Genomic DNA, 27764 nt, shown 5'->3' with positions numbered 1-27764 from the left:
GGGTGATAAAGCAAGTAGGATTAGAAATTTGGTGGTAGTGTTTCCCATTTGATGGAAGCATCTGTTTTCTTTTCTTTTCTTTTTTTTTTTTTTTTTTAAGATTTTATTTATTTGACCGAGAGAGAAAGCACAAGCAGGGGGAGCAGCAGGCAGAGGCAGAAAGAGAAGCAGGCTCCCTGCCAAGCAAGGAGCCCAACATGGGTCTCGATCCCAGGACACTGGGATCATGATCCCAGCCAAAGGCAGATGCTTAACCAACTGAGCCACCCAGGTGCCCATCTATTTTCTCTTCTTGTCTCTTCTTGTCTTCTATTTTTTGTAATGTCTCAGGCCTTGTCAACAGTAAAAGTGAGAGTTAGGGACAGAAGGGTAGCAACCCTGTCCTATACCCTCATTTGAGAACGTCATCTGTTCTGCCTCCTCCTAAGGCTAGCCTTGGCCCTGAAGGTTGAAGGGGAGCATTTTGAGAGGCTGCTGGGCTCTTCTCAACCAGTGTCCTAGGACTGCTGCGCTGTAGCTAACCTGCTTCAGGGCCAGGCAAGCAACCCGTCCCTGCAGGAGGAGAGACTCTGCAAGTGCTGGCTCAACTGTTCTGGCCTCACCACAGGCTCTAAGGGAAAGCCTGAGCCTTCACTTCACATCGAAATGATGCCCTAGAGCCCAGAAACCTCTCAGGCAGTCTCCACTTCCAGCTTTTGTGAAACAGGGTTTTTTCCACCCCTTCCCCAATGGTGTAGTGGATACAGGTCTCTGACATTAGTCAAGTCTGATCTTGCTGAGTCTGTTTCCTCACTTGTCAGATGGGATTATCGGGCCTCACAGAGAGGTTGTAGAATACCAAGTGCCACAGAGATAGGGAACAGAGGCCGACCCTTAGCTCTGCTTCTCGTGGCTGCCTCCTTTCTGGCTGTTGCTGCTTTCAGAAGGAGAGGAGGAGGTGGGTGGCCGTTGAGCAGGACTGCTGCACGCCAGCCAGCAGCAGTGTCGTAGTACTTGTGCATCAGTCAATTCTGCTGCCTCTGCTTTCTCTTACCTCCCATGATCAAGGACCTCTTTGTGGGGATAGCTTCCTGGTTTTATTGAAAGTTACGTCTGATTCTGTTTGCTTTGCTGCTTGTGGGTAAATTAGTTTTATCAACTTCCCTAAAGGGGAGGAAAGAGAAGATGAGACAGCAGCATTTCACATGTTGTTTTTCCCCCAGGTTTCTGTCTTCTGCTCTTGCAGCTGTTTCTTTGGGGAAATCTCAACCACTTCAAGTATTTAAGTTATTTACAGTTTGATGACCGTCAAATCCTTATCTTTGTCTAGACTTCTCTCCCATGCTGCAGACACACTTGCATCCAGCCCCATCCTAGCCATCTTTTCCTTGATGTGTCACAAACAGTGCACTGTGTCCAAAACTTGAGCTTGGCACCTCCCTTTGCACAGCCCTTCTGCCAGAAGCTAGGTGTCCTCTTTCCCCCTCTTGCCCCTTTACCCCCCACACCCCAGAGCTCTTCTGTTACCAGGGTCTGTTAATTCAGCCCACTAAATATCTTCTACGTGTACTCACTTCCCACCATCCTGTTATCTGTCTTCATCATCTCCCTCATGACTCCTAAAGAGTCTCAATCATGTCCACGCTTTCCCACAGCTGGAAGGGAGGCGGACTCTTCAGGGTTGCCAAAAAGCAAAAAACCTTTTTATAATTTAAAAACCCATATTCCTGGGGTGCCTGGGTGGCTCAGTGGGTTGAGCCTCTGCCTTCAGCTCGGGTCATGATCTCAGGGTCCTGGGATCGAGCCCCATGTCGGACTCTCTGCTCAGAGGTGAGCCTGCTTCCCCACCCCCACCCCCGCACCGCCCCGCCTGCCTTTCTGCCTACTTGTCATCTGTCAAATAAATAAATAAATCTTAAAAAATAAAAACCCATATTCCTAATCCACATATCAAATCTGAGTGCCCCGTTTATTTGCCCTCTCAGCAGTGTGTGACATAGTTGATCTCTCTCTCTCTCTCTCCTTTAAACACTTTCTTCACTTGTTTCTAAGGCATCAGTTCCTCTCAGTTCTCCACCTCCCTCATGGCTGTTCCCGCTCAGCCGCCTTTGCTGGTTCCTCCTTATTTCCCCTACTTGTTAGCAAAGGAGTAACCCCAGGCAGAGTCTAGACTGCTCCATTTACATTTGTTTTCCAGATGACCCCATCTGATTTCAGAGCTTTAAATCCTTTCTATGTGCTGACCACTGCTAACTGTTATCTTCACTCAGACTTTTGTAAACTCTAGGCTCCTGTGGCCAGCTGCCTACCCAACAGCTCCACTTAGGTATTTAACAGATACTTCAAATTAACACTCACTCCAGATTTTATTCCTCAAAGCTGTTCCTCAGTCTTCCCCATCTCAGTTAACAGACACCCTATCCTTCTAGTTCTGTGGTTTAGACCAAAACCCTTAGAATCCCCCCTGACACCTCTATTTCCAATCCACCAAGAAATTCTGGCAGCTCTGTCTTTAAAATACATCCAGATCTAATTTATCACCACACCAGCCATTACCACCACGGTCTAAACCACCGTCACCTCTTGCCTAGATTATTGCAGAAATCTCGCTTGCCTTTCTGCTTCTGCCCTTGCCCCTGGCAACCCATTCCCCATACAGCATCTGTTAACCTTTTAAGATATTGAGTAAATCCTGTGACTTCTCTCCTTGAAACCCTCCAGTAACTTCTCATTAGTGACTAGGAGGGCCAGAACTGGGCCTGATGACACGTAGGCCAGAGCGTAGGAAGGTAATTTCGGCCTCAAACTTGACACATACATCTTCTGGCAAATTAAAGTCATAGTCCTGAGCTAGGTTCAGAGAGGATAGAAGGCCCCTTGCCTCAGGAGCTCACAGTTCCCCAGGGGAGCCAGCTTTATATCTCAGTCCTCTAGCTCCTATCAAGTACCTGTCATGCTTAAAGGGCTGGACCTGGTACTATAGACTGTGTCTGCAGGGAGCTTGATTCCTAGGGGTACTGGCCTCCAAACCACTCACTAGCTTTCCCAAGTGATTTTAGCCTACAATAACACGGAAAACAAGACAAAAAAGAATGAATTTAGGGAAAAGAAGACAGAGCCACAACAGTGGCTTGAGTAGAATTTAGAAATAAAGGAAAGGCTTTATAAGCTGTGATTCTAGAGAAAAGAAACCTCTCAGGGAATCAGCAGAATTTGGCAACTCAGAGGTCCAAGCAGTGTACACTAGAAAGGAGGTCAAAGGTAGGGAGGGATTGAACTCGACCAGAACAGTCAGGTTGGGATAGGAATCAGAAGCAAAGAGCAAAAGCAACCTGTCATCTGAGTTTTGGCCTCCCTGCCTGCCTGCACGGCACTTCTTTATTGTGAGATGGGCCTTGTCTTGTTTTGTGCCCTCCTGCCAAGGCCAGGCTCTCCACAAAGCGGGAACAATTTCCCAGACAAACCACAGGCATGGGGCCAGGTGCTGTTGTTCCTGAGGAGTAAATAAATCTTTTTTTTCTTTTTTTAAGATTTTATTTATGTATTTGAGAGAGAGAAAGCAATCACAAGTAGACAGAGATGTAGGCAGAGAGAGAGGGGGAAGCAGGCTCCCTGCCGAGCAGAGAGCCCGATGCGGGACTCCATCCCAGGACCCTGAGATCATGACCTGAGCTGAAGGCAGAGGCTTAACCCACTGAGCCACCCAGGCGCCCTAAATAAATCTTTCTGAGAGAGAGAGAGAACTGTATGAGTGTTAGCTATTATTATTTTTATCATCATTACTATTGAGATGTCTCCCTTCTTATTTATTGTTCCATTTTGGGGGGAACTGGTACAATGAAACGCTAAGGGATAGGGGCGTGATCAAAAGCTTAGCACCAGGACCTGGGGAGCTGGGAAGTTAAGCCCCACAGAGCAGCCCTGAAGTATGGAAGCAGTTTTCAAGCTATAGCGGTAGACTGTTTTCTCTATTCAGATCCTGAGTTAGAGGCCTAGGGTGATACACCACCCCTGAGGGTAACAGATCCCTAGCCTCAGAAGTCTCTGGTCTGCCTGTATATGAGTCTTAAGTCTTTAAGTTTGCCTCTCTCCTCACAGGAGTTCAAAGAATTTTTCTGTCTCTTGGTTTCCCGTCCTCAGGCCTAGAGGCATCTAAGAGATGCACAGTTCTGGTAGAGAAACCTAGCTTCCATAAAACCGTCAGATCAGGTCAGCTGGGGCCCAAGGGAACTTCCTGAGCCCAGTATCCTCTCTCTTCAGCCTGTGGTCTAAGCCTGATGGCTGAGATGTCCCTTTTAATGTACTGCCTCACTTCTTTGAGCCACCAAGTCCCCAGCTCTCTGCAGAGTGCCAAGAAGAATCCTAAAGGTCCAAGGGTTTTTGATAAAGTGCACAAAGAGCTTTTGGGAGATGAGCTCCCTTGCCAAGGGTGTACAGAAGTCAGGGGAAACAGCCAGAATTGGCTGGTGCCCACCCTGACCCAGAATGCAACTTGGCAGGCACCTCAAGGGAAAGGGCCCACAGGACCTTTGGGCAGGCACAGGGCTCAAGTTGCCTGAGCTACTCTGAAGCCAGAGTCTGGGAGGAGCGAGGACCTCTTCCAGGAGTGACACTTTAACCCTTCCCTCTCAGGAGTCTGGACTTTCAACCCCTCTCCTTAGCAGGGTGTGAGTTCAGAGGGTCAAAGGGTCTTGATTTAGTCCGGCCTCTTCATTCTATAGATGGGGAGACTGAGGCCCAGGGTGAGGGAGTGGCTCTAGTCCCTATAGAATGGGCCTGTTGTCAGGGAAGGCTCCTCAGAGGAAGGATAGGGAAGGAAGTGGGTGTGGTGAGGAATGGAGGGAGCATGTAGGTGGTGAGAACCACATGACCAGGGCTCTACTGCAGGAGCAGAGGGTGAGCTCAGAGTAGGGAGCCCAGCCACACTGCACTTGAGCTGAGTGATCAGGTGTAGGATTGGCCTCTCAGGGCTAGGCCCCTGGTCTGTGTCTTGTCCCCACATTCCCCCTGCTCTTAGCTGTAGCTGCTGAATCTGCAAACTCTTCTTTAGCCCAAGGAAGTCCTAATTCCAGCCTTTGGAGAGGACTCTGGGAGCCTCCCCAGGGGAAGGCAGCCAGCCAAGGGGGTGAAAGTTGAGGAAGGCAGGCAGCTGTACCGAGCTGTCTCTGAGGCAGCAATCCGTTGGCAAGCCTACCTAGCCAGCCAGAATCAGGGAGCTGTTTACTTTCAGTTTTCAGCTCTTGCAAAAGTTTTGTTTCCAGCAACTAAGTCTGTGTTTATGTTACTTAAGGGAACCGCTCTGGAAAAGAACAAAACTTCAGCCCTGATGCCGGGTCCAGAGGTTCACTGGGCAGAGGGCAGTAGAGTAGGGAGAGCTTGGCCAGGCCTGGGGGCATGCCTTGGGGAGGTACAGTACCTTACTTCTGCTCTGCCCAGGGTGAGGTCTGAGAACAGCAAGTCCTCTCTGTAGCAGGCATTTTACAAGATGTACCTGACCAGACCCTTGGTCACATCTGAATTTCATTTCACCTTCATAGTAGACCTGGATTAGAAGGCCAAACAGAAGTTCTTAGTTCCCTTTGGTAACAAAGATACTGAGACCCAGAGAAAGAGTGTGTCTTCTTGGCATCAAGCAAGTGGATAGTTGAGTTTGGCCACAGACCATTTTCCTTCCACTCTACCCCACTGCCTCCCTTTTGAGAGTCCCAGGAGCACCCTGAAGCAGGGGTGAGTGGGGAGACCTGCACCCACCACCTTCCTGGCAGCAGGTGATCTGTTTAAGAGGATCCACTGGGGGACTAGAGTGGAGAGAACCTAGAATATAGTGGCTTGGACCAGACCACATTTCAGCCCAAAGAAGAGGGCTGGGCCTTCCTGAGGGAGGTTTTGGAGAAGATACTATGTCACAGGGACCTGGCCAAAGAAGGATCCACCAGCTGGAAGCCATTCCTGAGTGACAGAGCACCTCCTCTCCCATCATCTGCTCATGGAGCCCAGCCATGCTGCAGTTGGGCTGGGGGCTCAAATTTAGGATTTGTCTCTCAGGGCTAGGACTCTGGTCTGTGTATCTTGTCCCCATTTCTGCCCTGCTCCTAGCTGTGGCAGCTGAATCTGCTACTCTCTAGCCCCAACAAGTCCTAATCCCAGCCTAGGGGAAGGCAGCCAGCCAAGTGGGTGGAAGGCAGGCATCTCTACTGAGCGAGGGGCCCTGCTCCGGGCTTGGGCCCCCAGGGCTCCAGCAGGAGCATGCGAAGATTTCGGAGGAGCAGTCAGAACATGGAGGGGTGTCCTTGTTCTGAGCAATTTCACCTCTGCCCAGCCCCTCCATAGTTGTGTGTTTTAGAGTAATAACTGATGAAGGAAGAACCTTTACTCCCAGTCAAGATGTTTTTTAGACCCTACTGAGGTCAACAAAAGCCAAATGCTGCTGATTCTGTGTTCTCTGTCCTTCCACACCCCTGCCCTGCCTAGTACACAGAGCCAACCCCTGTCCCTGGGCCTGGGCCATACAGATAAAGCCTCCTGGGTTGCCGGTGCGGGTGTGAATGCTGGGAAGTCAGTTGAACAAGCCACACTTGATTCAGCTCCAGGGCAGATGTTGGCCCAGCCAGTCAGGTGTGGGCCTGTGCTCATGCTGTTCCCCCAGTGAAATGACCTCATTCCACCTCCAGTTCGGCTGCCACTCTGCCCATCTAGGATCTCACCTCTGTGTGAAGCCTCCCCTGCCCATCCTGGCTGTCATGAATTGCTCCCTTCTCCATGCTTCCGAGTTCTAAGCTTCATCTCTGTGATTGTTGGGTGGGTTGGCATCTGTCTTCTCCCCTCTAGCCTGAGCAGCCCTGTGGGGACAGAAACCATGGCTACTTATTGTCCTTAAAAATTGATCGGGTTGAGGGGCGCCTGAATAACTCAGTCGGTTAAGCATCTGCTTTCAGCTCAGGTCATAATCCCAGGGTCCTAGAATGGAGCCCTACATTGGGCTCCCCGCTCAGCAGGGGACCCTGCTTCTCCCTTTCCCACTGCCCCTCCCCCCCCCAAATCATGCATGTGCATGCTCTCTCTTTAAAAAAAAAAAAAAAACGCTTAATAAATTTATTTTTAAAAAATTGATTGGGTTGAATTGATCTTAGGCTCCTGAAAGGCTTGATGAGTCACTAACAAAGCTCTTTAATGGTCATTTCATAAACTGAAGTACCCAACTGACCCTTCCAGTGATGGAAAATAAGACCTACCAGAACTTCTTGAAAACAGTGCTTCTCTTCTGGCAGATGAGGACACAGAAGCTTGGTTTAGGATTTGAGATAGGGGACTATGCTCTTAGGCCTATTTTCCCATTTAGCTTTTAAAACAAACATCTCTGTCCCCTTTCACTGTAGCAGAGAAGGAAATGGAAAGGTAAGGTACAGCTGGTGACCCAGAAGATCTGTCTGCAGTGGAGCCAGGGCACTAGAAGGGGATTCATCGTTACCTCTAAATCCCAAATAGCTCACAAGACAACAGTCTTAGATCTTGGGAGTACAGAGGGGTATATGAGGACTTAATGTGCTTCCAAGCACCTGAGAGGATTTGACCTAACCAAAGGCCTGGCACATGGTAGGCCAACAACCACTGGTTCTAGAATGAATGAATAAGATGTTTTTTGTAAGAGGCAGTCTCCTCCCGACCCAATTTCAGCCTCTGGTCACCAGGGCTTGGTCCCACCCATTACTGGTCTAGCAGTTACCAACCTCCTGTCTTGGACCTGGCGCAGTTGGAGTCATAAGCATCAGACTCAGTCCGTGTCCTGCAGGAGCACCCATCCAGTGTAGAGGAGGAGGGCAACAGCCAGGGGCTGGGCAACTGGTCTACCCTGGCCTGAGGCATTATACAGCACCTCTCATATTTTGGAAGGAAGAACTCCAATCATGAGCAAAGAGTAGTATTCCTTTTTTCCTTTTAGCCTAGGCCTCCCTAGAAGACATGGAGCTGTGGGTTCTCAGGCAACCCTAACTGTGGGCTATCAGTGCTGAGAGTTTGCTCAGGTTCTGTGGACTCCTTTAGCATTTGGAATTCCAGATTGGCAGGTAGTCCTCAAGGCTGCCTGGCTTCCACTCCTCTTATCACATTCTGACTGCTGTTCTAATTTTTTTAGTAGATCACTCTGTCCTCTCGGTGCCATGGAAGTCAAGAACTGGGTTCTGAGGGCACCTGGGTGGCTCAGTTAAGTATCTACCTTTGACTCAGGTCATGATCTCAGGGTCCTGGGATCGAGCCCACGCATTGGGCTCCCTGCTCAGCGGGAGTTTGCTTCTCCCTCTCCTCTGCCCGCCCCCCACTCATGCTCTCTCTCAAATAAATAAATATAATATTTAAAATAAAAAAGAAAAAGAACTGGGTTCTGTTCATTTCTGTCTCCTCACAGTAGGCATTAAAAAGGTTAAGTGAGGGCGCCTGGGTGGCTCAGTGGGTTAAAGCCGCTGCCTTCGGCTCAGGTCATGATCCCAGCGTCCTGGGATCGAGCCCCGCATCGGGTTCTCTGCTCAGCAGGAAGCCTGCTTCCCTTCCTCTCTCTCTCTGCCTGCCTCGCCGCCTACTTGTGATCTCTGTCTGTCAAATAAGTAAATAAAATCTTTAAAAAAAAAAAAAGGTTAAGTGAAGGAAGGGGATTACTAAATGTTACTGACCCCAGAAGCAACTCTCGCTGGGCCTCAGTTTCCCATTTGCAGAATCGCAAGGGGCATGGAGGTAGTTTCAGATCTCTGGGGTCTCCACCAAACTGATTCTTGGTGCCTGGGGAGTGGTGCAGTGAGCTGCCTATGCTTCCATCAGCTTGTGAAGACCTCGGCACATGGATTTGGAGACAGAGAAGAGAGACCCATCCATAGGGCAGGCTGCATGCTGTTGAGGTCACCCAAGTTCACCTGTGGTGGCGACTCCCATCTCCTTTTAGCGCTGCCTCTTCCTGTCAACTGGCTGCCTGGGTTGGCTTTTCTGTATAGCTTTGAGCTCCTTCAGGGCAGGAACCTGGTACAGAAAATAAAGTGGAGTGGGGAGCAGTTGAATGAGCAAAAGAGTGAGTCATATAGGGACGCCTGGGTGGCTCAGTTGGTTAAGCCGCTGCCTTCGGCTCAGGTCATGATCCCAGGGTCCTGGGATCGAGTCCCGCATCGGGCTCCTTGCTCAGCAGGGAGCCTGCTTCTCTCGCTGCCTCTGCCTGCCTCTCTGCCTGCTTGTGTGTACTCTCTCTCTTTCTCAGGCAAATAAATAAAATCTTAAAAAAAAAAAAAATTAAAAAAAAAAAAAAGTGAGTCATATAGGAGTCCAGAAGACCACCATCACATAACCCAAATGTACACTAGGACCTTAAAGGGGAACTAGTGATACCCCGTCAGCCTGAGGCAGGGAAAGCTTTGGTAGGAGGGCAGTGTCGGGATGTGGTTCATGTCACCTGCCAGCTCTCAGAACTCCCAGGGGCCATACTGAGAGTGTAGTATTCACCAACATCTCCTCCCTGGCAGTTGGATATATTCCCATGGTGACAAGTAGAATAGTTACAACTCAGAGGACAAATGACTTATCCATATTCATGCAGCAAGAGAAGGGATGAGGCTTTAATCCTGTCCCGGAGGGGACTCCTCCTCCACAGGCATACAGTCTCAGCTAGGGTTCACATCCCGGCTCTGCCACGCCAAGCTGTGGGACCTTGAGTTTATTTAAACCTGAACTCTAGTTTCCTGTCCATGACCTAGGAACAATGTGCCCACCCGTGGGGTTGAGATGAGGGTTGAACAAGATTAGATACATAAAGTGCTTTGTAAACCAGTTAGCTCTGTATCAATATTAGCCAGAGAACCAAGATACAAGAGGAACCAAAGTCATTTCTTGGAGGTGCCATATCCTCACCTAGCTGACTTCTTCTTCTTTCAGGACAAGAGTGAGGCCTCCAGCAGAGTCTTGCCCAGAAGGCCTTGTCGTCCTAGACCCAACTCGCTGCCTCCCAACTTGCCTGAGGAAGAAACTCGCAGGATCGCACGGATATTTTCTTCCCAGTACTCCCAGAAAGACTAATACAGACTGAAAGACAAAGGGAAGGATCTGCCTGCCCACCTTCCTTTGGCCTTGTCCGGCTCACATGAGACACAAGGTCTGCTTCCTTCAAGGCCATGAGAGCCCTGAAACTACCACCAGCCTAGTCCATGGGTGCCTTGGGACCCCATCCAGCGTAGCCTGGAGGAATGTCCCAAACCAGTCCAAAGTCCACCTGCTAGGATTTCAGCTTCTTCCTTCTAAACAAAATGGACTCCAGTTACCCAAGTGGAACCACCCATCTTTTGACCAAGGGACCCAAGCAGGCATCTCTCAGCTGAGAAACTCCTTCCAGTGTCCTTGATAGCCTACTGCTGACATGAGCCCACCTTCTGCCTCAATATCATGGGCCATTTTTGACTTAAAGTTTGGGTGGGGTAGAGGTGGGGGTGGAGATTGTGTGTGTTGTGCATAGCTGAGGAAGTCCTTGGGCCAGCTGATTTGCTTAGAAATAAGGGTATTTTATAGATATAAATTATTTTTATGCTGTGTTGAATTAATCAATAGAAAAGGAGGGGGGGAAATCACCTCCTTTGGACTTTTGTCTGATTATCAGAAATTCTAACCATGCTTTTAACTTATTGTTTTTACCCAGCTCTGAAGGTCCTTGTTCCTGCCTGTGTTTGAATAAAATCATATTGGTATTTGTATTCTGTACACAGGTGTTTCCTGGGTTGGCCACTGGACTGTGGTGTTAGGAATCCATTTGTGCTCTAACAGCCAAAGGAAGCTTGAAAACCATACAGTCCCTCAAGCTCACCTTGAACCAGGGGCCAGGGTCACCACAAGACTTCACGGTGAGAGATCAGATTGGGAGGACACTCCGTTATTCCTTTGCTTGTGCCTCCAATCCGGCAACAAAGTGGAGGAGTCTCCTGGAACAGGTCTGCTCAGAATCCCTGATCTCTCTAGGATGAATTGCTCTGGGTTAAGACTGTCAAACTCCAAACATTGGAGCAGCTCCTATAGACAGGGCCTGTGGGGAAGATAAGAAAAGCACAAAGATGTGCAGAGTGGCTGGGAGAGAAGGTTGGAGGAGAACTAGCATGGAGGGCCCCGCTTTCCTCCCCACGCACAGGCCATTTTGCTTAGTCCTCATAACAACTCTATAACCTACAGGTCATGATACCCATTTTATAGTTACTGAAACTCACCAAAGTCAAGTCATTTGCTTCTGTTTATGTAGCTAGGAAAGGAATCACCACATAACAACATTTCCAGAGGTGTCACAAGGGTTCTGCACACAGGGAGTAGCCAGTGAGTGGTCTGAATTGGGGAAATTGATGGAGAAAAACCATGTGGGCTGGAGCAACCAGGGCAGGCTTCCCAGAAAAGTCAGAGGATGAGCCCAGAGAAAAAACCAGGAGAGCACTCAGGGCACCTGCTGCTAGGGACAGGGAAGAGACATGTCTTGACACTGCCACTTCCCTCATAAGTCCCCTCCAGCTTGACTGTCCTTCCATCTGAGCCGCTGTTGCCTCATCTGCAAAGCGGAGATAATAACGCTTCAGGGGGTTGTTGTGAAGACTAAACAAGATGACATTTGTGAAAGTGCTTCGCCTGCACTTGGCACTTGGTGGAAGCTGAGGAAATGTCAGCTCCTCCCATCCCCCCACCCCCGGAGCTCCCGAGCTAACCGGCAGATAGGCAAGCACCCCAACAGCTCTGAGACAGGCAGGACGCGGCTGAGGGTGTAGGGTGATGCACAAACCCCGAAGAGGAACAGGGTGCCCCCCATCAGTGAAGTGCCCTCCCACCAGGCTGTTCCCTTTTTGTTCATCTCGGCCCCCCCGCCTTCAGCCTGCCGGCTCACCCCCTCCCCCTCATCTCAGGTTGACAGTAGGAGCTTTCAAGGCAAGGGCTCCACCTGCCTTAAGGCCACATAGAACCTACAGATGGGCAGCTGGGGGCCCAGGCCTGAGGGGTTAAGCCTCAGGTGAAGAATATTCCTTCCAAATCCTGCTCCAGCTTCTGTAAATAACCTGATTGGGTCAAATTGGGATAAGGCCACAGCAGGACACAGGCTGCTCCTACCCAGGCGGTTTTTCCTACCCAGGCTCAGGGCAACCCCCCAAAACAATAAGGGCACCCTAAGGGTCTGTAAACCATCACCTCCACTTAAAAAGAGTGTGTTATTTACCAGTATCCTCTCCCTGAAAGTTGGATCTCTTTCCCGGTGACAGCTCAGAGGTGAAATGCCTTGCGAGCCATGCAGCCTGGCTTAAGGGCATGAGGTACATATTTGACAATGAGCCATCATCTCCCTCACTTCCTTTCAGGCACTGCCTCTGCAGAGACCTGAAAACGGATGTTTCTGATCACCAGATGCTGGCTGCTCCCAGCCCTTGCCACCAACCTTTTCCTGTTGGATTCTGGGGACAGGGAGCCACAGCAGACACACCTGGCCCTGCCCTCAAGAAGCCTCCCAGGCCAATGTAAGCTGAGTCCTCCCTCGGGACTCCAGGGCCCACGGCCTCCTTATTTGAGCGCCTGCTGTTTATCCCTTCCCCTGTACCCACTGCAATCTACCCTCCACCTCCAGGCCAGCATTTCCAGCTGGAGCCAGAACCTATTTCCTGAGCCCAGCCTCAGCGGTCCTAGCAGCCCCTTCCCTTATGAAGGGAACTGCCTGTGCTACTGATGTTAAGGCAGGGCCTGCTCCAAGGGAGAGGACAGAGCCCTGGCTTTGCACTTGAATGTCTAGACTTGTGACCACTTGCCCTGTAGCCATGGCTCTGTGCCCAAGTCCAGAAATGGGTTCTGCCTACTCCTCTGCCCTACCCAGTTAACTCCCTTCTCACCCCGGAATTCCCCTCTCTTCTCCTGTCCCTATTTCCTCTTTCCTGTGTCACCTGTGTCCCAGGTTCAGATGTGCCCCACCTCAGTGTTCAGATGTGCCCCTCAGTGCGTACTGATGGAGCCTACAATAGTAGCAGCGGCTAGGAGCCCTCCCTGCCGTGCTCCACACACCTCTGCCCGCTCCCTTTGGCTCCCTTCGGTGTCGTGTGTGAGATGGTAATGGTCACAGCAGAGAGACCCAGAATTATAATTATTAATTTATAAAAATATTATAATTTAAGGACTGGGGGTTGGGCAACACCATATACTAGCAGTGTGACTGGGGTTAGTCCTTGTCCCTCCCTGACACCGTTTTCTCCTCTGTAAAGGAAGCATTACAAATGTTAGATGCTCAGCGAGAAAAGGAATGAGGTACCGATACATGCTATAGCATGGACACATCTTGAATGTACTATGCTAACTGAGAAAAGCCAGTCACATACAATAGGATTTTATTCATATGAAAGGTTCAGAAATCCATAGAGATAGGGACACCTGGGCGGCTCATCAGTTAAGCATCTGCCTTTGGCTCAGGTCATAATTCCGGAGTCATGCTTTTCCCTCTGCCCCTCAGCCCACTCTTGCTCTCTCTTGTTCTCACTCCCTCAAATAAATAAGATCTTTTAAAAAAAGAAATCTATAGAGACAGAAAGTAGATTAGTGATTGCTTGGGGCTGAGTGTAAGGGAAAAAGAAGGTGATTATTGATGTACACAGGGACTTGGGGGGGCATGTGGGGAGTGGTGAAAATATTTTTAAATTGTGATGATGGGATGCCTGGGTGGCTCAGTCAGTTAAGCTGCTGCCTTCGGCTCGGGTCATGATCTCAGGATCTTGGGATCGAGTCCCACATCGGGCTCCCTGCTCAACAGGGAGCCTGCTTCTCTCTCTGCCTCTGCCTGCCACTCTGCCTGCTTGTGTGCTCTCTCTCTCTGACAAATACATATAAATAAAATCTTTTAAAAAATTAAAAAAATTGTGATGATGGTTGAATTATATCCATTAAATAGGTGGACTATATGGTATGTGAATTATATCTCAGTAAAGCTATCATTTAAAAAAACAGAATCCTGGGCACCTGCGTGGCTCAGTCAGTTAAGTGCCTGCCCTCAGCTCATGTCATGATCTCAGGTTTCCAGGATGGAGCCCCATATCCAGCTCCCATCAGCCCGTCCCCCCTGCTCATGCTCGCTTTCTTTCTCTCTCAAATAAAATATTTAAAAACAAACAAACAAATAAAACAGAATCCTAATACTACTCATCTCATAGGGTTGTGAAAAATAGAAATAATGTCTCTAAGGTATCTGGCACATAGTAGGCACCAAGAAATGACCGTTACTATCATTGTTAATGTTAGGACAGCCCTGCCCAGCCTATCCTGTGTGTGGCGTTGACCTTTGAATTCTCAAAGGTGACAGGTCCAACCCCTGTGCCCATATGTGCCCTCATTACCTGAGGTAGCTCTTTCAGCAGCTGGAAGGAGCTATTTTAAAGAACCCTAAGTCAGAGGAACTAAACCAGATCTGGAACTCTGACCTTTCCCCTCACCTCCCTGCCACTCACCAGCCAGCTGCCTCTTGTCAAGTGATCAGGCTGTCAACTAAGCTTCTGTAGGGTAAGGTTTCAAGCCAGCTGGAGCGTATAAAGATAGGTGCCAAGCCAGAGGCAGAGAGACAACAGTGAATGGTAAGGGGGCAACTAGATCCCTGCTGCCCCCTCCTGGGATGGAGCCCTAAGGAGCCTTAAGGAGGCCCTGTGCTTCCCCTGCCCTGGCTGGACTCACAGGTAAGACCCCATTCTCCACCACCCCCTTCCTCCTCCATGCTCTGCCCTTTGCGGCAGCTTACAGAGAGCAGCCCGGAGTGAACGGAGATCACTAGCCTGGGATCACTACAGAGCTGGTAGATTTCGTTCCTCCCCCACCGAGTTAAGAGAGGGTAACTGCAACCCTAATGCAGGGGCACCGTGGCTGGCCAGACGCTCGACCCCAACATCTGTGTCACTCACCCACAACTCACTGTCCCCTTTTGCTGCAGGCTGCCTCTGCTCTGATTTTGCAAATCTCCATAGACAAGAGTGGCTTTCTCCTTAGTCTGGCACAGAATCTCCAGAATTCTTCCAGAGCATTAAACCCTTTCCCCATGAGGGTCCTGGGGACCCCTTTCCTGAGTAGAGATGGTGCATGCACCTCTGGCCTCACAGAGAGGGAGGTTTACAAGCCCACACAACTCTACTCAAGCAGCTTCCTCAGCGGGGATATGCTGTGCAGGCTTTGCCAGGAGGGTGAGATCAGGCGGGGCATCTCAGAATGAGGTTGTCTGATCCCTGCTTCTGAGCTGCCATGGAGAACAGATTCCCCAGCCCCAGCCCAGACCTGAATCAGGATCTCCGGCGCTGAGGGCCTCTGAGAATCCACTCCGTAAACAAGCAGTTCCAGGGATCCTGAGCTCTCCCTGAAGAGTGAGGCTCCGGCCAGTGGCATGGGCGCAGTGTCACACTGACCTGGGCTCCAGTCCCAGCCCCATCCCTTCCGTCTGTCTTATGACTAGCTGAAGCCCTCACAGCCTGAGGTCCCTTGTTTATGAAGTGGGAATCTTTGTGACAACTACCATATAGCCTTATAAAGGAACTGAATTAGTCAATACCTATAAAGTCCTTGGCACCATGCCTCATGCAAGAAGCACTGGGCAGACATTAGGGTTAGGGTTACTGGAACATCCTGTGCCTCAAGTGCCCCAGCAGAGCTACGGAGAGAAGAGTCCTGCTCTCAACTTCCCCTTTGCCACTGATAAAATTCCGCGGCTGCTTGATTTCCTCAAGTATCAATTCAGGATGCTGGAGTCAAGGGGGAAGGGAAGTGGGAAACGGTGGCCTCAGGGCAGCTCCTGAGTCTACCATTGTGGCCTCCCTCTCCACCACAACTTGACTAATGAAAGTTCTAGCGCACCCACCCCCCAACAAGGTAGGGCTTTTAACTTGAGTCCCTGCCTATCCATTCTGCCTCCCATGGCTCAGGGCTGCGTCCAGAATAGGCTGCGGCTTCACGCGTGGCTGCTGCGTGGCTCCAACAGCTCTGGCGGTACCATTCCAACAACTTCCTCACTGGCCTCTCCCCTTCCAGTTTAGCTTTGACATTTGCACCCGCATACTCTGAACACTGGCCTGATGATGTCATTCCTCTACTTGAGAACCACCAACCACTCCCCATTCTCTGCTAGATTCAATACAGCCCTGGCATTCCAGATCCCTCCACGAAAGATCACTGTGGCTTCTCTGATTTCATTTCCCATTTCTCTACTTCAGCAAGTGGGGTTCCTTGGTCAACTGGTCCTCCCTGGGCCCCTCTGGCCCTGGGCCATCCCGGTACCAGGCTACACAGAGAAGCAGGATAAGTAGACCCCATCCCAGCCTTTGGGGTTCCCTATCTAGGGGGGAAACAACTACAGCTACTGAGCTAATCAACAAGAAGCTGTGGGACCAGAGGCCGGGCCAAAGGAGTTTGACAGTTCAGCCTCCCCCAATCCTCCCACCCAACCCCCAGGCCAGGGGAAAACAGGCTTCCCCCAGGAGATCCAGCCCATGAGACAAAACCCATGAAGTGTTCCCTGTGGGTCCAGGTACAGCACAAATACTCTCCACCAGGGGCTGAGACAAGAGAATGCCTCGGAGTCACATAGCCCTGGTGGGAATCCCACTTCCGCCCACTGTGTGATCTCTGACAGGTCATTTCACCTGTCTTGGCCTCAGTTTGTAACTCTGCAAGTAGAATAAAAATACCTAACTAACTTATAGGATTCTTCTTCTTTTTTTTTAATATTTTATTTATTTATTTGACAGAGATCACAAGCAGGCAGAGAGGCAGGCAGAGAAAGAGGAAGGGAAGCAGGCTCCCTGCCGAGCAGAGAGCCCAATGAGGGGCTCGATCCCAGGACCCTGAGATCATGACCTGAGCCGAAGGCAGAGGCTTTAATCCACTGAGCCACCCAAGCGCCCCCCTAACTTATAGGATTCTTCTGTTAGAATCTGAGTGGCTACCAAAGGCTTCAAAGAAAGGACACTCCTACACTCTTACAACAGTAAGAGACAGTAGAGAATGCGACCCCCAAGGGCCTCCCTAGCTCTGAGAGTCAGACACTCAGCTTCCTGATGCTAGGGCTCCGAGCAGTCCAACTCTCGTCAGTGAAGGGGAACGGCTGGGGAAATGCCAGGGCCGGGAACAAGAGAGGCAGCTGCTCACGCATTCACCTGCACATGCCCCAGACAGAGCCTCCTTGCTGGGAACTGAGCCCTCCTGGCAGCTGCTGGTCTTCTGAAGGCAAAGGGAAATGGAAAGGAGGCAAGTGGAGGACGGTGTTCCCCTAGGATGCTGCAGTCTGTCCCCTCTGCCAGGCTCAGGTCCGTGGGCATCAGGGCCTCCACACCACCACCCCGAGGAGCCAGATCTTTCTTGGACCCTCAGGGAGGCAGTAGAGAAAAGCAGGAAGACAGGCTATGGGCGGAACACTGCAGAGGGAGCCTGAGACCTGACTGTGTGGCATGCACAGGTCTCAGCCTCTCAGGCCATTTTCTTCATCGGCCAACCTGGGCAATGATGCCCACCCAGCCTTTGGTCTGTATGCTTAGCACTTGATTCTCTAGATGGCTTTGCATATAATCCATTAACTGCAAAGGGATCTGAATGCCCTGAATAAAAAAGACAAGGTCTGGAAATCCAGACTACCACACCCACCGGAGTCCCGATGGGTGATTGCCACCAGAAGAATTTAGCTGAGGTTCTGTGTCTTTAAATCAGTCTCTCTCCACCTCAAACCTCTTTTTCTCATCTGTAAAATGGGTTTAAATGCTGCCCTGCCTTCCATCCAAGACTGCTTTGAGCCTTAAGTACAGCAGAATGCACCAGGCTCTGATACCACAGGTTGGTAACACTCAGCAAGCTCATGTCTCGAAGCCCTGATTTGCACACCCAAAAGTAGGGGAAAGGAGCAGCTACCTCTCAGGAAAGGTGTGAGAACTCAATGGGATTGTGTGTAAAACTCTACTGCAAGGGCCTCACAGCCAGGTCATCATTTTCTCCTCCTACCTGAATCCATGCCCTGGACTCTCACACGAGCTCATGCCCTTCCCCATTTCCAAAACACCCTTCCTGCTTCAGCTGCCGAAATCTTGGCCGCTTTTCAAAGCCTAACCTCTGTGACCCTCCTCCCACCCTCCACCGTGAAACGATTCTCATCCCATCTCACAAACAAGAGAGAGGGTCTCCCCCTCCTTTGAGTCACTTCTTGGGGCTTCCCTCCCCTCTGGACATTGGTCCAACCCATCTTGCACTAGTTATTTGTGGGTGTGTCTGATGACCCCATGAGACTTCTTGAGAGCTCCTTGTAGGCAAGTCACACAGACTGTTTTTGCTCATCCCCAGATTTCCTGGAATGACAAGCACAGAACCTAGCATGACATGGGTCTTATGGAGTCCACCAGCCATGGCAAGGACGTTGGACTTTTTCTGAATAAATGCTCCCTCCTGCTCCTTCTCTCTCTCTAATAAATAAATTAAAATATTTTAAAATAAATAAATAAATAATAAAAGCATCCCTTTCCTCCGGGCATGATTTAAGAGTTGTCCTACCACACTATGACCCAGGCTTCCAGACTGGGATCCAGTGGCTGGTGAGTTCCAACCTCAGACCTTCCTCCTCCATCCCACCTCTCTAATTCCCTAGCTAATTCAACACCTATCAGCAAGCTCCTTGAAGGCCAGGGCCAAACCTGCTTCATTCTGTATCTGTCCTTCCCTAGTACCTACTGTAGTGGTCAAGAAATACCTGATCATTAAGATAATCACTTACACTTTAGCATGAATTAGAACATCAGTTTCTTCTTAAGAACAGGCTTGGTTAGGGAAAGGTGGCAGCAAGCATAAGAGTGTAGGTGCCATGTAGGTTGAGGAGACAGCACAGAGAGAACCGGAGTTCTGGATGGCAGTACTGAAAGAAGACTTAGGTGGTCACTCTTATCTTTTGGCATCCAATTTATCATTGGTGAGCAGGTAATATATTTTTCTCATTTGCCCAAGAGAAGTTAAATGACACACCCAAGGTTCCACCAGCATTAGTAAGCCATGAAGACTCAGCAGGAGCTCAGGTCTCCTCACCCAGGACCAGAGCTTTTATTGCCCCAGAAGGAAAGAGACAAACACTGTGCCTGCCTCACAACTTTGTGGCATTGGCCCTTACTCTAGGGGGTGAGGACACTGAAGAATCCAGGATCCCAGCATACTAAGGGTATGTGTGAAATGGGTGCCAGGGGGTGTGACCTGCTAAGAAATGGCACCAGCACCAAAAACCAGATGCCCAGAAGTTCAGGTGATAAGAATGCAGGGCTGCCTGTGACAGGCGTGCCAGCTTCCCAAGGTAACCACAGCTAAGCCAGGACCTTCGGATATGCTCATGCCCCTGCTCAGCCAGGAGTGGGACAGGTGCAGGCCCAAGTGCACACAGGGAGAGGAGGCACATTCTCTTGACCCAAGATGGATCCTCCTCTGTCTGAGAAGCCCGTTCTCTTCAGCTGAGAAGGGATGTCCTCAAAGGTGTGAGGGGAAAGGGCCTGTCCTGAGCCAGGCAGAGCAGCTGCCACTGTCCCCAACATCAGCAGCAGGATGCATTGTAGCCCCATCTCCCTGGGAGCCCTGGGAGGCGGAGCAGCAGAGGAGCCCAGGACCAGGCTCTCTCCCTCCTCCAAAGCAGAACATCAGCCCCAAGAATCCCACAGCTTTGGGAGGAAACACCTCTAGTCCTAGATTAACGATCTTTAGTGACAGAGGAGGAATCACAGGCTGGAAACGATTTCACTTTAAGTATAATAAGAGTATACTCCGGCAGCCTTGCAAAAAAACAAGCTTTCATCCAAGATAAACAACAGTTTAGGTGAGTCATGAGGCACAATCATATTGTTGATTTGGGGAAGAAAGACCTGCAGTGGACAGACTTGGTCGGCTCCCTGTACACTCCAGGGACCAGCTTGGTGTGGGAGGAGAACACGGTTGTAGGATGGAGTCAGAATGAGGTCTGGTCCCTGCCTGGGCCTCAGTTTCCTCCTCTAAAGGATGAAGACCCACCCGATCAGTGGAAAAAGGAGGGGGTAGGGGAGGGCCACAAGAGAAACAGAATGGGAAAGTGAGCTATCCTTTTAAGCCAAATCCAGACAGCTGAACATAGCAAAGCCCAAGCTTTTCTCTAACTAAAGCTTCTCCCAGTGCTGAAAGGAGCCTGGGGACAGGTCTGGGTGGCCCAAGTTCCATCTGCCTTCTCTGGCCTGTCTCTGGCAGCCTCCTCCCTGCACTAAAGCTCAGGACTGCAAAGCGGCCTCTCTCCTTGGACCTCTCTCCTCTCTTCTCTCTCCTGGGCCCTGGAGGGACCAGGCAGAACCTTCTGGGACCATGGTTGGACTAAAGCCTTCAGAGGTGCCTCCCACCACAGCTGTGAAATTCCTGGGGGCAGGCACAGCAGCCTGTTTTGCTGATCTCCTCACCTTTCCACTGGACACAGCCAAGGTTCGCCTGCAGGTAAGTACTTTTTGGCAAGGGTCATGGCTCAGATCAAAGGCAGGACTGAGTTCTCCATTCCAGCACCTCTAGCGTGTGCCAGCCTGCTCGTCCTCACAGAACCCTGCGCAGGCCACTCACTCCACTGCTTACAACCCTGCGCCACCATCGTCTGAGACAAATCTTAGGTCATTGGGCCCTTCCTGGCCTCACCCGACTTTGTAAACCATGGAGTGTGAAGGAAAAGTAACTGTGTGACCTTGGGCAAACCACTGACCACTTGTTGTGGGGAAAACAATCTGCCCTCCAAGTGCTCTGAGGGCTGAGCACCACACCACGGGTAACAATTTAGGAACGATGCGCTGGGGGCACACACCTTGTTTTCACTGGGATGTGACGGCTCCAATCGTGCTTGCGCTCGAGAACCAGCCCCGGGCAGGCCCCTCTGCACACAGCCCCCTCCGCCCCGCTCCCAGCTCCTCACCCTCTGCTGGGCCGTTCCTCAGATCCAGGGGGAGAAGCAGGCGACCCAGGCAGCCCAGAGACCCCAGTACCGCGGCGTGCTGGGCACCATCCTGACCATGGTGCGTACCGAGGGCCCCCGCAGTCCCTACAACGGGCTGGTCGCCGGCCTGCAGCGCCAGATGAGCTTCGCCTCCATCCGCATCGGCCTCTACGACTCTGTCAAGCAGTTCTATACCCCCAAGGGATCCGACCGTGAGTGCCCAGCATCCCAGAGACACGGAGGGGGTAGGCAGAAGCGGACTCTAGGCTAGCGAGTCAGAGATTCAGGTGGTGTGGACTCAGAGGCGGGGCTGGGCCGCTGAAGGCCAGTGACAGTCAGGAGGAGACAGAGCCGCGGTCGGGACCCCGAGCCTGGGAGAAGAGGCAGGCGTCAGGCAGGGGCAGCCCCACAGAGAAGAGCGTCCAGCCCGGAGGAGCACTGGCTGGCCGAACGCTGACCCCCTCTCTCTCCTCCTCTCCAGACTCGAGCATCACTACCCGGATTTTGGCAGGCTGCACCACCGGGGCCATGGCGGTGTCATGTGCCCAGCCCACAGATGTGGTGAAGGTCCGGTTTCAGGCCAGCATACACCTTGGGGCCGGGAGCAACAGGAAATACAGTGGGACAATGGACGCCTACAGGACCATCGCCAGGGAGGAAGGAGTCAGGGGCCTATGGAAAGGTAGGTCCGGACTCCGGGCTCAAAGGGCCGGGGGCAGAGCATGCCTTACCCTGAGTTAGAGTGGAGAACCGAGCAAGGAGGGAACTCCCAGCATGGTATATTCCAGTGATTCTGCAAGAACATCCCAACCAAAACTATCACACTGACCTGCCACAGTGCCTGAGTTCAGTTCAATTTGGCAACCCTTCAGCATGTGGAGGTTGCTATGAGGGAGACAGAAAGGAATGGAAGATACCTTCCCTACCCTCATGGCTCTCACAGACGGAGAGGGATGAGACATGTCAAGGAGCAGCCATTCCACAGGATAGGACGTGCAAGGGTTGCACAGAGGTACACAGCCAGAGGCAAGAGAGGCCGTGCAGACTCCAGGTGGGGCGGGGGGGAAGGTGACACGGAAGCTGGGCCTCAAGGCTCAGTGGGCTCTAGATGTGTGGAGATGGAAGGGGAGGGCTTCCCCAGCAAAGTTCTCTCAGGGGTGATGACTATAGGACATAGGACCGTAGGACTACAGGACGTGGAGAAGAAACAGAGGCCAGTGGAGGAGGCAGCTGTGAGTTGTTGGGTGCAAGGAGATTCAATGAAGAGGGGGTTTCCTCAAGAGTAAGGCTTCCGGGGTCCCTATGTGTCCCCGTGGAGGCCACCTTGACAAATGCTGGAATCTCTCCCACATGTGGACCAAGGATCACACCAATCCTTGCAGAAGAGACAGTGACCCAGTGAAGGTTAAGCACAGGACCCCTGGGTCACAGCCTGATTTGCTCTGCGCTCTCCTGAAGCCCAGCCCTCATCTGTGATAACAGTGGCTGGGTCATGATGCTCTCCTAGGGCCTCCCAGGGCTACTTCCTGTCACTGCTCCAAGAGCCTTGGAGCTCTTGGAATGAAGAAAGGCTTCCTTGCCTGACTTTAGCCAGGTCTCAGGGAGGCATATTTTAATTTTGATAGATATTACAGATTATTCTCCAAAGTGTGGCTCAGACAAACATAAGAGGGCCTCTCTGTTTCCTGTCTCTGAGGTGGACACGGATAACCTAAGAGTTAGCCCCAGAGAGGAAAGTGTGGAATCCGCTCAAATGAGGCGGGCTCCTCTGAGACCCCTGGAATGAAGCATTCTGCCCCCAAACCAGAGCCTGTGACTTTGCAACCAGGGAGTCTGCGTCTAGTTTTCACTCATCAGCCCCCACCCCATCCTTCACAGGAACTTTCCCCAACATCACAAGGAACGCCATCGTCAACTGTGCTGAGATGGTGACCTATGACATCATCAAGGAGAAGCTGCTAGACTATCGCCTGCTCACGGGTGAGGCCCTGGGCTCCAGGGAGCTGCCCTCCCACAGCAGGGAGGGAACCTGGAATTCCACAGAGTGGGTACCACTCAGAGGCGACTGGGTGTAAAAAGGAGCAGAGAGGGGAGCAGTGCCCAGTAAAAATGCCCAGTATAGGAGTGCCTCTCAACTTGCTAGATGGGGTGCTGCCCAATTCCTGAATCACTTAATAATGCCTATTAGAGCTTTAAAAAAAATGCCCCGCCATCATTGTGATGAGTGGGAAAGAAGCCTGGACAGGGAGGCCAGAGCCCTGGGTTCCAGCCCAGCACTTCCCACCGTGCACCTTGAAGCAAGGGTCGCCTTCTCGGACTTCGTTTTCCTCTAATGGGATCGCTGGACTGCACAGCCGTCCAGCAGTGGGACAGCCCTGTTCTATTTTGGGAGTCCTGTGAGAGCTTTAGAAAGCACTGTCCTTACACTCAGGAGTTTCCAGTTTAGTGAAGGACAAATGAGGACGCACGCGGAACAGAAAGGCAGCGCTTTGCCTTCTCACAGCTGCATACTCGCTCCTCCCTTCCCCGCTGCAGACAACTTCCCCTGCCACTTCATCTCTGCCTTTGGAGCCGGCTTCTGTGCCACAGTGGTGGCCTCCCCAGTGGACGTGGTGAAGACCCGGTACATGAACTCGCCCCCAGGCCAATACCGCAGCCCCCTGGACTGTATGCTGAAGATGGTGGCCCACGAGGGCCCCACGGCCTTCTATAAGGGGTGAGTCTCCCCCTCCTGCCTCCAGCCCCCCCTCCCAGAGAACCTGGGCTTGTTTCCTTCCTTTCTTTCCTTTGTTCCTTCCTTCCGTTCTTCTTTCTTTCCTTCCTCCATGTATAATGTGCCTACCATGGGTCCACCTGGGGACGTGGTGGTGAACAGCACAGATGTAAACACCACAAAGGACAAATAGAAAGAACTACAGACGTTTAAAAAAAAAAAAAAAAAAGTGGACCAAATCTGATCTGGAGAGTCAGGGGAGGCTTACCTGAGAAAAAGAATTCTAGGCATAGGTCAAAGTGCTGTCTATCCCCAAACTCACAGGGCAAAGGAGGAAGGAAAGGTGGTCGGTCGTCCTGAGACTTGTCTCCAGCCCACTGTCATGACTGTGGATCAGCACTGATGGTGGCCAAAATGCCCAGCACACGTCACATTTTCTTGCTTCTGGGTCTGCCTTTACCATTCCTTCTTAATGGAATGCCTTTCCTGCCTCATGCACATGCGTTAGAACTAGTTCAAAGGCCACCTCCTCCCCAGTATTCTCCACTAGGAATCTTTCTTCCTCCCTGTGAACTTCACCAATACGTCCTTGATTCCACTGTTTAGGGTACTTACCACCTCCCACCTTGTGTTATAGGATTTGTAGGTTAAAATATCCCCCATGCTGGGTCACAAGCTCCTCGAAGCCAGAACTGGAGGCTTATCCATCTTTTACGTCCCTCGCCAAAAGCCAGCGCTCGATAATGTAGGTTATGAACAACCACCATGACCGCTAAGGCACTAAGTACAAGACCTTACACAAAGCACTTTACACAGATTATTTCAACAACCCCCGAACTGGATGGTCTTCTCCACATTTACTGAGGAAGAAATGGAGACTCAGGAAGGTCAAGTGACTTACCCAAGATCCCAGACTTACAATGTCAGAGCCATGGCTCTAAGCCAGATCATCAGATGCCACCCCCTGCGTTGTCATCTGTCCTATTGCCAGGCTCTTGGCTTGGCCCTCACACCTCCCACCACTGATGCCTTCAGCAGATAGTTTTAGATTGGACCCAACATGCAATCAGGTCCTCAACCCAGTAAGTGACATATAAAGCTCCTTCAGTTGCCAGGCTGTTCTTTCCCTGTAAGTGCTTCTCTCATTACAATCAGCAGCAGCCGCCGCCTGTCTGTTTATTCTTTCACTTGGAAAACAATTTACTGAGCATCTCCTGTGTACCAGGCCCTGTGCTTGCCTCAAAGAGCAGCAGACACAGGCGACATTAATGGAGCATTTACGGAGAATGGGCCCTGCACTATATGCTGTGCATTAACTCATTTAGTCCTTCACAACAACTATATGAGGTAAATGCTGTTATGTTCCTCACTTTACAGATGAGGACACTGAGCCTTAGAAAGATTAAGTAACCTGTCCTAGGTCATGAAGCTAGAAACTGGCAGAGCTAGGGTCTGAGCCCAGATCAGACTCGAGTTCACCTTCATTGCCCCAGTGCTATTCTCCCTGGGGAGGCTAGGCTGAGGCATCTGGAGAGACATTGGTATGAGTCTGTGGGGCCCAAGCCTAGTCCTGCAGAGTCAAGAGCAACCAGCCAGGCAAGGAGGAGAGTAGGGGACATTCCCAGGCAAAAGGAGCAGCTCAGACAAGGGCACAGGAAGCAAGTCTGGCAGGAGAGAATAGGACCAGGAGGGGATTAGCAGACAGAGAGGCTGAAGAGGGAGCAGGTCAGGTCCCAGGCTCCTCCCCGAGTCTGTGAAGCTGAGGTGGGGACTGGCTCCCAGCTGTGTTATCACAGGTCAGGCAGACTCTCTGGAGATTAGCTAAAGCTGGTGTCACCCAGTCTTCACCCTCTGGTGTGCCAGCTTCTAGGTGCCCTGCTAGGGCCTCTGCAGGGATGGCCCCTCAGCATGTAAATGATTCCAGAAATACCCAGCAGCAGGGTGGAGTCAGATAGTTTTAGTTGAGCTCCTTAACTGCCCTGGGCTTCAGTTCCTTTTTTTTTTTTTTTTAATTTACTTATTTGGGAGGGAGAGAGAGCACACACACACAAGCGTGGGGTAGGGGTAGAGAGAGAGGGGGAGAGAGAGAATCCCGAGCAGACTCCCCACTGACCACGGAGCCTGACAAGGGGCTCCATCCCACAACCCTGGGACCAAGACTGGAGCCAAAACCAAGAGTCAAACGCTTAACCGACTGAGCCACCCAGGCACGCCTGGGCCTCAGTTTCTAAAAAAGAAACGTGGCAACCATCATAGCTTCCTTATAGACTTATGGGAATTAACTGCCTAACACAGAACCTGGTTCAAAATGTGTTTTCTTTCCTTTCTTGACTCCCGCTTCTGCCTAAATTCCTTCAGCAGAGGAGAAACAGCCTGAACAGACTCAAAGAATGTTTGTAACTAACAGAGTCCTAGGTCCTTTGGCACTAACGCCGTGAATGCGGGGAGCACCGGAGATCCACGTGGGGTTCTTAGTCCACTCCACCTGATGTTCTGGTTGTTCTCTCATCAGATTTACACCATCGTTTTTGCGTTTGGGAACCTGGAATGTGGTGATGTTCGTGACCTATGAGCAGCTGAAACGGGCCTTGATGAAAGTCCAGATGCTACGGGAATCTCCATTCTGAATAAAGCAGGGCCACGTGGTACTTAATTGGAACAAGAACCAGTGGGTCCCACACAAACCCACACATGTTTACACAACTGTTTACTTGCTGCTGAGTCAAGAAATAGAAGCAGAGAAAGGATTCTGGTCCTCAGTGCTTTGTCTTAAGAACACATTTGTTTTGTACGGACAAGATGGAAATTAAATTATATTAATTTGGGGGACCCATGATGTTGGATGCCTAACATTTAGGCAAGAGAAAATAAACCAAAACATCCATTTGGATAAAACAAAAGTCTGCAAACCTATGTTCTGTAAAAAAAAAAAAAAACAAACAAACTAATGAGATGATGAATTGTAAACAGTAAAGACTGCAAGCGTGAGACAGCAGTGGCACAGGACACCTGGGAATCAGCTAAGGAGTGTGGAGGGACGCTGCCGAAACAACACAGCTGTGACTGCGTGCGGCCTTTGGTTAACCGTGGATCATCAGCCATATGTGTAATGCGCCTGCCACTTAGAAGCCACTGGGATTCTAGAAAATAGGAGACCAAAAAAAAAAAAGAAAGAGAGAATGAGAAAACCTGGAACCTGTGCCAAAAGAACACTGCTGGGCCAGCATGAGGCTGAGATTCGTAACTGCTCCCTGATGACACTGCAGAATCAAGAGGGCAGACATCATCTTCTTTCCTGTAAAATGGGAGTAATAAGCCCTTCCCTCCTCTCTCACCAGGGATGTCATGAGGATCAGGTGACAGGGTGGACATGAAAGCACTTTATAAAAGCGGAAGCTCTGATATTTACAAGTTCTTGGGAAAGATATTCTCAGGACAGTAAAGAACTGCCAGGGAAGGTTGAAAGGTTGTCTAGAGGTTAGACCAAAGGAGCCAGGGGCTGGGGGGCCAGGGGTGACAGAATGGTGTGCACTCACGGAAGGCCCACTCCCACGCAGCCCTGGCTTCCCAGCAGGACTGTAAGACCCCTGAAGGGTGCCGGGCTTAGGGAAAAAGAGGTAGATGTGAGGCTGACAGCCTAAAGTAGCAGGGTTCAGAGTTCTTTGGGAAATTATTATAATTCAGTAAAGGGTGTGGGAATGAGAACAGCTATGTCTTTTTTGCCTTCTCTTTCTTGGACAGAATGTCCCTTTCTCACCAGGTTTCCTGTTTGCCAGCGCTGGGCCTTTGTGACATTAATAACAGTACTGGGTTCAAATGTCCCCTCCCCTCATCTTACCAGAAACCTAACCACCAGGAATCCTAATACCTCACTGTCCTAGCAGAGAAGTAGAAATAACAATCCCCCACCTTTGCAGAAGTGCTCAGCAGCATCATCTCTCCCTCCCCACTCTGACACTGCTGCATCCCAGGAGGGGAAAACTAAATGTCCACTCACCCTTAACATTTTCCTAAATTTAAATTATAATTTGAGATTATCAACATATATAAACTGGAAAGTTCAAATAAAAGCAAAAAAAAAAAAAAGATCTGGTTTGATTTTCAAATAAAACCCATGTTTAAAATTTT

General features: G+C 50.7%; 2 protein-coding genes and 1 long non-coding RNA gene across 3 annotated transcripts in view; 2 read left to right on the top strand and 1 right to left on the bottom strand.

The window, feature by feature from the left end:
* The window catches only part of C2CD3 (C2 domain containing 3 centriole elongation regulator), a 142723-nt gene extending 132023 nt beyond the window's left edge, over positions 1 to 10700 (top strand). Inside the window, exon 33 of the mRNA XM_080815490.1 lies at positions 9886 to 10700. Within this exon, the coding sequence (XP_080671616.1) occupies positions 9886 to 10026 (141 nt within the window). The 3' untranslated portion in view covers positions 10027 to 10700. The remainder of the gene's footprint in view (positions 1 to 9885) is intronic.
* Positions 98 to 15372, bottom strand: LOC308350327. Its single transcript, XR_013967515.1, has 4 exons — positions 15256 to 15372; positions 10805 to 11020; positions 8643 to 8982; positions 98 to 1143 (listed from the first exon to the last, which is right to left on the bottom strand). It is a non-coding gene; the product is annotated as an uncharacterized lncRNA (long non-coding RNA).
* Positions 14549 to 27764, top strand: UCP3 (uncoupling protein 3). The gene is made up of 7 exons (XM_080815486.1): positions 14549 to 14666; positions 20203 to 20439; positions 20925 to 21135; positions 21405 to 21605; positions 22802 to 22903; positions 23459 to 23639; positions 26149 to 27764. The coding sequence occupies exons 2-7, from the start codon at positions 20314 to 20316 to the stop codon at positions 26261 to 26263; spliced, it is 936 nt and encodes a 311-aa protein (XP_080671612.1). The 5' UTR covers positions 14549 to 14666; positions 20203 to 20313; the 3' UTR covers positions 26264 to 27764.

The sequence above is a fragment of the Martes martes genome, assembly GCF_963455335.1.
Source record: "Martes martes genome assembly, chromosome: 10".
NCBI classification, from domain to species: domain Eukaryota; kingdom Metazoa; phylum Chordata; class Mammalia; order Carnivora; family Mustelidae; genus Martes; species Martes martes.
The sequence above is the reverse complement of the archived record's forward strand: the minus strand, read 5'-3'. Positions and strand labels throughout refer to the sequence as shown.